General features: G+C 54.8%; 1 protein-coding gene across 1 annotated transcript; it reads left to right on the top strand.

Moving 5' to 3' along the window:
- Nucleotides 1-311: 311 nt before the first annotated feature.
- CDK5RAP3 (CDK5 regulatory subunit associated protein 3) lies at nucleotides 312-8,924 on the top strand. Its single transcript, XM_027626014.1, has 14 exons — nucleotides 312-455; nucleotides 685-730; nucleotides 3,149-3,280; nucleotides 3,553-3,653; nucleotides 4,022-4,070; nucleotides 4,685-4,863; nucleotides 4,943-5,079; nucleotides 5,302-5,446; nucleotides 5,838-5,948; nucleotides 6,357-6,432; nucleotides 6,998-7,086; nucleotides 7,711-7,916; nucleotides 8,298-8,469; nucleotides 8,576-8,924. Exons 1-14 carry the CDS (start codon nucleotides 450-452, stop codon nucleotides 8,639-8,641), a joined length of 1,515 nt encoding a protein of 504 aa, XP_027481815.1. The 5' UTR covers nucleotides 312-449; the 3' UTR covers nucleotides 8,642-8,924.
- The last annotated feature ends 502 nt before the right edge of the window (nucleotides 8,925-9,426 follow it).

Genomic DNA, 9,426 nt, shown 5'->3' with positions numbered 1-9,426 from the left:
GTGAGGCAAGGCCGGAAGGAAGCATTTCTAACGGGCTCCCGGTCGCCAGGGTCGGCGCGAGGACCCTCTCTGCGGGACCGGTAATCCCCGCATCGAAGGCTCCGCGCCCACCTGGCCGGAAGCGGCGGGGACCAGCTCTCCGGCGCCGCCTGCCGCGACCTCGCCGCCCCTGCAGCCTTTTCTCGGCGCCCCCGCCCCTCTTCAGCCCTGAGCCCGCCTCGCGTCTCCCATTGGCTATCTTCCATTCTCCCGCCCCTCCCGGGCTCAGCCATTCGGAGCCCCGGGGTGGGTGGGGCTTGTGGCCAGGGGTGGAGCGCGGATCCCGATTGGCTCGGAGGAAGGTGGCGACGTGGCCGGAGGAGGCCAGTCCGTGCCTAAACTGAGGCTCAACCAGGCCTGCGCCGGATTGGTCGCCTGCGTCGCCGGCCGGAAGCGGAAGTGGAGGAAAGATGCAGGTGTGGGGACAGGAGCTGGGGGGGAATGGGGGACTGTCCCGGGGTCCCTGGACTGAATTTAGCCCGTCGGTCCTTGGACCGCTTCCCTGGCCTCCCTCCCGGGCGCAGCCATCCCCTCGGCCCATCATTCTGGCCCCGCAGGGTGGCGGTTGGGCCCATGAAATGAGCGCGCGGGTGGCACGCCCCCTCCCCGCGCTCACGCCCCGTTCCCCTCCGTGTTTCCCGCCAGGACCATCAGCACGTGCCCATCGACATCCAGACCAGCAAGCTGCTCGGTAGGAGGGGACGCCCCGCGCAACCGGCTGTCAGGGGGAGGCTCTGCCCTTTGCCCTGTCACCAACAGCTGGGAGCCCTGAGGCCCCAAGGCCCCTGTTGAGGCGCTGACCACTCGCCATGAACTATGCTCCCAGCGGTGGCTACTTGCCACGCTTGAAGGAGCAGGAAGGAACCGTACATGGTCTGTACTTGACCTGCGTCTTCTACTTTATAACATTCACGACACGTGTTGTCAAATCATTAGGCACAGAGTAATGGCTTACTTTAAAGATGGTCAGCTACTAAGTGGCAGATATGAAATTGGAGCTTGAGTCTGTCAGGTTCCAATGTCTACGCTTTTTGTATGAAAAAAACTTTCCCTCCTTTCTTTTTAAAAGCTTCCATCTTCCCTTGATTTTAGGAGGAATAGGGACATAGACCCAACTGGGAATAAAGACCTTTTAGTGGCCAGCCATCTCCCTGCTGTCTGTATCTGATCTAAATACCTTCTCAGTTCAGAGCCAGGCTAGGACCTCTTCATTACCACCCTTTCAGGGCAAGTGCACAACTTCTAGATTTTAAAATGCTCATTGCACTAATTGATTTGATGCCAGTTTTGTCGTTAAGATACATCTGTTTGACTACCTCATCCCCTTCTGGTTCTATGACACCTACAGAATTTTTCTTTCTGAAGATTTTAGAGGAATACATCAGAGGGAGTATAACTGGCAACTAGTGTGGGACCCCAGTGTTTGACCAGTTGGCAGGTGTATTAACAAAGACAAGGTTCTGAATTCACCACTGTGGACCATGTAGCCAGTCCTGTGCAGTGGCCACTTAATGAAGCTTTTTTAGTGTCATTTCAGATTTGTCCCAGTTCTTCAGCACAGGTGCACTCTTGGTATATGAGCTTGTCATTGGTTATGAAAAGGACCATGACATTTGTTGAGTGTTTGCTCTACCAGGTGCTATTTTAGGCACTTGACATTGTAAAATGAAGATTTTTTTTAAAGATTTTATTTATTTATTTGAGAGAGAGAATGAGTTAGAGCATGAGAGGGGGAAGGGTCAGAGGGAGAAGCAGACTCCCTGCCGAGCAGGGAGCCCAATGCGGGACTCGATCCCGGGACTCCAGGATCATGCCCTGAGCTGAAGGCAGTCGCTCAACCAACTGAGCCACCCAGGTGCCCCTAAAATGAAGATTTTTACTAGGATTTATGGAACCCTTGCCATGTGCCAGGCATAGTGCTCCGTGTTTTACCTTCATTCCCTCTTGTATTCAGGAACTTATTATTCCCATTTTATATGTGGGGAAGCTGATGCACAGAATGGCTGAGAGACTTGCTTAAGAAAGTTGATAACTAGGTGTGCCTGGGTGGCTCAGTCATTTAAAAAACATCCTACTTGGGCGCCTGGGTGGCTCAGATGGTTGGGCGTCTGCCTTCGGCTCAGGTCATGATCCCAGGGTCCTGGGATCGAGTCCCACGTCGGGCTCCCTGCTCCGCGGGGAGCCTGCTTCTCCCTCTGCCTCTCTCTCTCTCTCTGTCTCTCATGAATAAATAAATAAAATCTTTTTTAAAAAATAAATAAATAAAAAACATCCTACTCTTGATATCAGCTCAGGTCATGATCTCAGGGGCATGGGATTGAGCCCTGTGTTGGGCTCCATGCTCAGCTGGAGTCTGCTTGAGGTTCTCTCTCTTTCCCTCTGCCCCTCCCCCCCCATGCTCATGTGCTCTCTCCCTCTCTCTCTGTCTCAAATAAATCTTTTCAAAAAAGTTGATAATTAGAAGCCAGGACCATCAGAACACAAAGCCTAGCTCTTAGCTCTCTCCTACTGAGGAAACGTGCATGGCTCTCCCCCACCCACACCCTCTGCTAAAAACACAGATCTGGGCCCAGAGTCCAGGAGGTCAGTCACGTTGGTATTCTCATGGTGCCAGGTGGTACTTCACTGTTGAGAGTAGACCAGTGGTATCTAGTCCTTAGGGCGCTGTGGGTATTAGGGGCTTTGCAGTTGTTCATTCATCCGGTACTTGGCATAATCATCTTGTATTTTTCACTGTATGGTTAATCCCAGCCCTGAGGAAGTGGAAGTTGAAAAGCATCCTCTGTCAGTAAGAAAGCTATAATTACCATGGAAGCAAAAATATTATGGAGAATTTAGAGTGGTCAAAAGTGGCACTTTGATGTCAGGACCAATTTAAAGTTTTTCTTTATCCCTGCGTGGAGGCAGTTGCTCTATAAAAAGTCACACTGCAATGGAGTCCGTTTAACCCCAAGGGTCCCTTTGAGCTCTTCTTCATTCCCACGATCCCCACACCTTAACCGGTTTGCGTACAACTTTTGGCCAGTGTCTTAGCCTATTTCGCTTGAATTAATGGTGGACTTTTGGCTGTGTGAATGGGAATGCTGTGATTTGGGTGTTTCTCACATAGACTGGCTGGTCGACAGAAGGCACTGCAATCTGAAATGGCAGAGTCTGGTGTTGACTATCCGAGAGAAGATCAATGCTGCCATCCGGGACATGCCAGAGAGCGAGGAGATCGCCCAGCTGCTTTCTGGATCCTGTGAGTGTTTCTGAGCTACACTGTCGGCGCCCCCTCTTCCTTGGAGCACTGTGTATCAGCTGAGCTGCTCCCTTGTTGTTTAGCCGTAGGGCTGACCCCTAGAGAGAGACTTATTTTGGGGGCACAGATGCTGGTTTCTCCCAACACAACATGCTGAAGGGGAGAACTGTACGTGCTAAAATTCTCAGCATGTTCATCAGTCAGCCATGTGCCCAGAGTAGGTGGGGAAGATACTGTAATTCCCAAAGTCTTTGTTCTTCCTTGCTTTCCAGACATTCACTACTTCCACTGCCTAAGGATCGTGGACCTCCTCAAAGGCACTGAAGCCTCCACAAAAAATATTTTTGGCTGGTACTCTTCACAGCGAATGAAGGCAGGTGTGGGCAAAGCTGGTAAGGTGCAGCTGGAAACACCCCGTCTCCAGGGTCAGAGCCTCTGGTGTCGCTGAGGGCCCAGTGCAGATGCTTACGTTGACTGAGCTTTCTCTCCATCCCCAAAGTTTATAGCAAAAATAGACCCTACGCCTGGGTTTACATTTTCAGGCCCGCTGCTTTGGGGAGCGCTCATTGGCACCACGTTCTTAAAATGAAGTGGGTGGTCCAGCCAGCATTATGAAGGAGAACAAGGGCTCTGCGTCTGGTGTGATGTGAAGGCTGGGGGAGCGTCCCCTGTTTGGGGCTTGAGCTGAGATGTGGCTGCTGAGCGCTCTTCCAGCTCACTTCTGTTTCTGCCCTTCCCCAGGATTGGCAGGAGATCGTAGCCCTGTATGAGAAGGACAACACCTACCTAGGTAAAGTTGCCCAGCCTGGGAGGCCCGGCGTCCGTGGGGCAGCCCACTCCCTGAGTTCTGAGACAGTAGGCTTCCAGGCAGCACAGTCCGTGTGGGGGAAGAGCCTAGGGTATAGATGTTGGCCAGGTGGGCCAAGAAATTCCCCAGAGTGTTGGGAGGAGGAGGAAGACCAGGCAGGTAGTAGGCATTGGCCAGGCCTGGCCAGGCAGGTGGGTTTTGGTCCTCCCCCGTTGACCTCTTGATGACTGACATTCTCTGCATCTCTGTTCTCCCCTGGGCAGAAGAGGCATGGGTCATCTGCGGGCCACATCAGGTGCCCAAGAGAGTAATTACAGGGCGCATTGTACTTTGGGGTATTTCCTAAAAGTCCTAATAATAAGAGTTCATACTTACTGAGCATCTACTAAATGCAAGGAATTATACTCATGTTTTATGTGCATTTTCTCTCTTAATCCTCATGGTAAATACTCTTGCCCCACTGTTAGAGAGGAGGATTGGGTCAGAGAGGTTGAATGACTGTGCCAGGTGCCACGGCTGGGAGGCCAAGCAGGTCCCAGGGGCATGCTTGCCTCGCGGCCTGGGCGTCTGGGGTGAATTTCCCGGGCCCTCTTCAGTGGAACTCTCTAGCCTCCTGGTTCGGAATGTCAACTATGAGATCCCGTCGCTGAAGAAGCAGCTCGCCAAGTGCCAGCAGCTGCAGCAGGAATACAGTCGCAAGCAGGAGGAGGGCCAGGCGGGGGCGGCCGAGATGCGGGAGCAGTTCTACCACTCGTGCAGGCAGCACGGCGTCACGGTGAGCCTCGGGACGCCGGAGCCCGGCTCCTCCGCCTCCCACTGCCCCTGTCTCAGGCGCCCTCTTCCATCCCCGCTAGGGAGACAACGTCCGCAGAGAGCTGCTGGCCCTGGTGAAGGACCTGCCGAGTCAGCTGGCCGAGATCGGAGCGGGGGCTCAGGCCCTGGGCCAAGCCATCGACGTGTACCAGGCCTGTGTGGGCTTTGTGTGTGAGAGGTAAAGGACTTCAGGGTCTCTCCGGCAGGGAGGGGACGGCTGACCTGCGTTCCTTGGCTGTTCTGTCTTCTCCGCTTGTATTTTTCCCGCATCCCGTTTGAGTTTGAGTTTCCACGGGTGAGCCTGTGGAAACCTCGGCCATCTGCCCAGAGGGCGCGGGCGGGAGCTGGCATGGGCTTCCTGCGGGTGCGGTGGGAGGGTCAGTCCGGTGGTCTGTTGCAGTCCCGAAGAGCAGGTGTTGCCAATGCTGCGGTACGTGCAGAGGCGCGGGAACTCCACAGTGTACGAGTGGAGGACGGGGACAGAGCCCTCCGTGGTGGAGCGGCCACATCTCGAGGAGCCGCCCGAGCAGGTGGAAGAAGACGCGGTGAGACAAGCCTGCCGAGAGGCAGCTTCCTCAGCCCCCGCACGCCGCTCCCCCTCCGCGTGAGTTTGGAGTCCCAGAAGGAAGAAAGAGGGATTTGGGTGAGAGAGACTAGAGCTGGAAGGGCCCAGAAGGCCCTCCTTTATTTTTCCGGGCTTCTTGAGGCCAGAGTACAGATTAACCTTGAAGAGGCTCGGTACAGCAGGTTGGCTTTGAACTAGGAATCCTTCAGTCCCGTGAACTCTGAAGATGGGCTGTCCTCTGGGGCGTCAGGAGGCCATTGCATTTAAACGGTGTGCTGGTGCCCCCTAGAGGGGCAGCTGAGGCCTCCGGGGAGGCGTGCCCCTTTTCTTTCACCCACTTTCTTTGAGCTAACACCTTTTTCCCCTTCTAGATTGACTGGGGCGACTTTGGAGTGGAGGTGGCTTCTGAAGGGGTTGACTCCGTCATCTCTGCCCAGGCTGCTGGAATCGACTGGGGCATCTCCTTGGAATCGGACTCAAAGGTTAGGAAGCTCTTCTCTCTGAGTACTTTCTGTGATCTCTGCTTTGGGGTTAAGAGAAGTGGTGTCTGTCTTTAAGGACGTTACTCGAAGTCCATAGCCCTCAGACCAGGTGTAGTCCAAGGGGAGGCAGAGCTTCCACAGGGACCTATCAGAGGTTTGACCCCTTTTCTCCCAGTATCTGGGGGCAAGGTGTGGGGGGATAGACCGGTGGTAACTCTCCAAACAGGGATGAGGGGAGCGGCACATGTGGCACCCACCTCCATCTTTGCTGCCAACGTCAGGGCGGCACGTCCTTCGTACAGTTGAAATGTGCAGGCATTGAACTTACCAAGGGCTTTGGTTTATGCCGGCTCCTTTTGCTGGGGAAGATTCTTGCAACCCTGCTGGGGTTCTTTGCTTTCCACCCAGGAAGCTGGGGGTGATGGGATAGACTGGGGAGACGATGCTGCTTTGCAGATCACGGTGCTGGAAGCCGGAACCCAGGGTAAGCACACCCTCCCTGGAGCCCTGGCAGAAGTGGGTGCTCAGAGGTCCCTGTGTCTCCAGAAACAGTGCACTGCCGAGATAGGGTGGCTCGCACATCTAACTGTTTTCTCAAAATCGTGATGATGATGTGAGAGTACGGGGACGGAGAGTTCTTAAAGTTAAGTCTAGAAGCTCTCAACTTTTGAGATAGCGAATATGGGTCATCTTTTCTGGTGGGAGGTTCTAAGTCTCACGTGACCCCCCTGCCCAGCAGCCGGGAGGATGTAGCAGTGATCTGAGCCGCTAGAGGGCAGTGCAGGATGAAACTTCGTGGCCCCGCTGGAGCAGAGAGGGCCTTTCCAGGCCCTGAAGCCGGCTCTGTGGTCCTCCCAGACTGGCTGTTGGTCCTAGCGTCTGATTTGGGCTGGGTGACCCTTCCCCCCAGGCCCCCTGGAATGAGACAGCAAGTAGCTTTAGTGCATTGAGTTTGCATCCACATTAACCCGCCAGAACCTCTCAAACTTGAGGGTCTTTTTCTCTGGTTTCCAGCAACTTTATCACTTCTCCGTCTCTCTTCCCGGCAGCTCCGGAAGGTGTTGCTAGGGGCCCAGATGCCCTGACACTTCTTGAATACCCTGAGACCCGGAATCAGTTCATTGATGAGCTCATGGAGGTACCTTCATCCTCTGGGAGGACCCTTCCCATTTGTGTTCATCTGTGTCTTGTTCCCTTCCCAGTGGCCTGCTGGCTGGTGAGGGGGCCTCATGGAGTTTGTAGTCCTCACCTGTTCCCTTCTCTTTCTGCCCAGGGAGGCCCCTCTTAGCATCCAGGGCACAGGAGGACAAAGGGATCACGTTTCTCTGGTAGAATAAGAGTGACAAGATGTGCGGCTGGTTCCCAGATTCCTCTAGCCCTTTCTTAATCCAGAGTTTCTCAGACATGGGTTCCTGTTCCCTGAATCTCATTCCTCTCACAGAAAATACCTTCACTGGGGCAGAGAGAACCCGTCGAATTTCAGTGTTCTTAGTTATCTGAGCCACACATAGGAAGGAGAGGTCTCCAGGGCTGGGGGTGGGGGGCTGAGATGGCAGCAGGGGACAAGAAGAGTGGCAGTGGGGGCTGCCTCAGGCTCTCACGTTATAGTTGGTAAGTTTCTAGCAGTTAAAGTATTCAGAGGAAATGATCTCTCATCACCCGGGGTCCAGCCCTCACCTCTCACTCTTACATTCTGAGCAGTCTGAGGGCTTGGCCTCCGAATTCTCTTCTTGGTTTCAACCAGATCCTCTTATGCCCTCAGCTCGAGATCTTCTTGTCCCAGAGAGCCGTGGAGATGAGTGAGGAGGCGGACATCTTGTCCATGAGCCAGTTCCAGCTGGCTCCAGCCATCCTGCAGGGCCAGACCAAAGAGAAGATGCTCACCATGGTGTCGGCGCTGCAGGATCTGATTGGCCGGCTCACCAGTCTTCGAATGCAGCACCTGTTTATGATCCTGGCCTCACCAAGGTCTGGCCTTCCTGTTGACACTGGGCTGTTCAGGAGCATGAAGTGGGGTGCCGCCATCTTGAGCAGCCCTGACTCCTTGTGTTCCCCTTCTCCATGACCCCTCAGAGCTCTTCTCTACCTCCCCTAGCAGCTCTGTCACAGCTGGGATCAAGGGTTCTCATGGGGCAGAACAAGGTGGGTTGAGGTGTGCAGACAGGCTCTGCTTCCCAAGCAGGATGGGGAACTGGGAGCCATGTGCCTCGCAAAGGGGGAGCAAAGAGTGTGGAGGCTGAGAGGCCAATTAGGGATTCGGTTTCCTGAGCCTCCCCTTTCCCAGCAGATGAGTGAGGATGCGCAGGTGCCTCCGCTGCACCACACACTTAACCTGAGTGCCCTGCACAGGTATGTGGACCGCGTGACTGAGTTTCTGCAGCAAAAGCTGAAGCAGGCCCAGCTGCTGGCTTTGAAGAAAGAGCTGATGGTGCAGAAGCAGAAGGAGGCACTTCAGGAGCAGGCGGCCCTGGAGCCCAAGCTAGATCTGCTGCTGGAGAAGACCAGGGAGCTGCAGATGCTGGTGAGACGGGAAAGGCAGACCTGCCGAGGGGGAGGGCCCCCCGTCTTACAGAACGAGGCACCTTTGCCTCTCTGCTTCCCGCCCGCGGGCTGTCACTGTCTTTCAGATTGAAGCTGACATTTCCAAGAGGTACAATGGGCGCCCCGTGAACCTGATGGGAATCTCTCTATGACATTCTCCACGTTTCTACCTGCCTGTCTTCCCAGCCTTCGGGAAGGAGGATGGGAAGCCAGGGCTGATGTGGCAGGGCCTTTCCTGGCCAGAGACCAGGTGATTGGAGGATGGAAAGCCACAGGAGGGAGCCAACATCCCTAGATGGTGACCTTGACAGTCGCTTACTCTCTGGCAAGGAGCTGTCTTGACTGGCCCTGTGGCCCGTCAGCCTGGAACCACAGTTTCTGCCCCTTCTCATCATCTAGTTGAACTTAATAAAAAAGGAAGAGACTTTTGCTTCACTACTGACAGTTTCTGCTTCTCGGGGCCTTGAGTCAAGGCTGTGCGCCTGTTGGCCGGGGGTTCTTGATCCAGTAGGCTCCCAAGGCCATTGGCTGTTCCTATGGAGCCCCAGGGTAGGGACGTCTCCCCTTTGCCTCTGGTGACAGGGAGGGCCCCAGTTGAGTACAAGTGGTTCAGCAAGGGGTTCTGGGGTAGCTGAGTCGGCTGGGCCCCTTTCCCTCCATGGCCAGGTGAGACAGCCCCACTCAGGCCAGAGGCCCAAGGGGACCAGTCAAGTGGCAGCCTTGTTGGAGCCAGCAAAGCTGTATTTGCCTTTTAATCACAGCTTACCTCCAGGCAGAGGGAAAATGTGGTTTGGGGAGGAAGGGTCTGATAAACAAGGTGGAGACAGGACTTGTCACCTTCACTAGCCGCCTGTCCACTTCCTGCCCATAACTGCCTGCGTTGTGATTGGGTAGAGCCCACCCCAGGATAGCACCCCTCTCCCAAGCCACCTACCCA

This window comes from Zalophus californianus, chromosome 16 (genome assembly GCF_009762305.2).
Source record: "Zalophus californianus isolate mZalCal1 chromosome 16, mZalCal1.pri.v2, whole genome shotgun sequence".
Lineage (NCBI taxonomy): Eukaryota > Metazoa > Chordata > Mammalia > Carnivora > Otariidae > Zalophus > Zalophus californianus.
Note: the sequence above shows the minus strand (reverse complement) of the source record. Positions and strands in the feature narration are given on the sequence as shown.

Bases quoted from the DNA above. Each gene is read 5' to 3' on its own strand.
- CDK5RAP3 (XM_027626014.1), top strand. The intron at 7,087-7,710 runs GTACCTTCATCC...TTATGCCCTCAG, and splicing joins TCATTGATGAGCTCATGGAG to CTCGAGATCTTCTTGTCCCA. The intron at 8,470-8,575 runs GTGAGACGGGAA...ACTGTCTTTCAG, and splicing joins CCAGGGAGCTGCAGATGCTG to ATTGAAGCTGACATTTCCAA.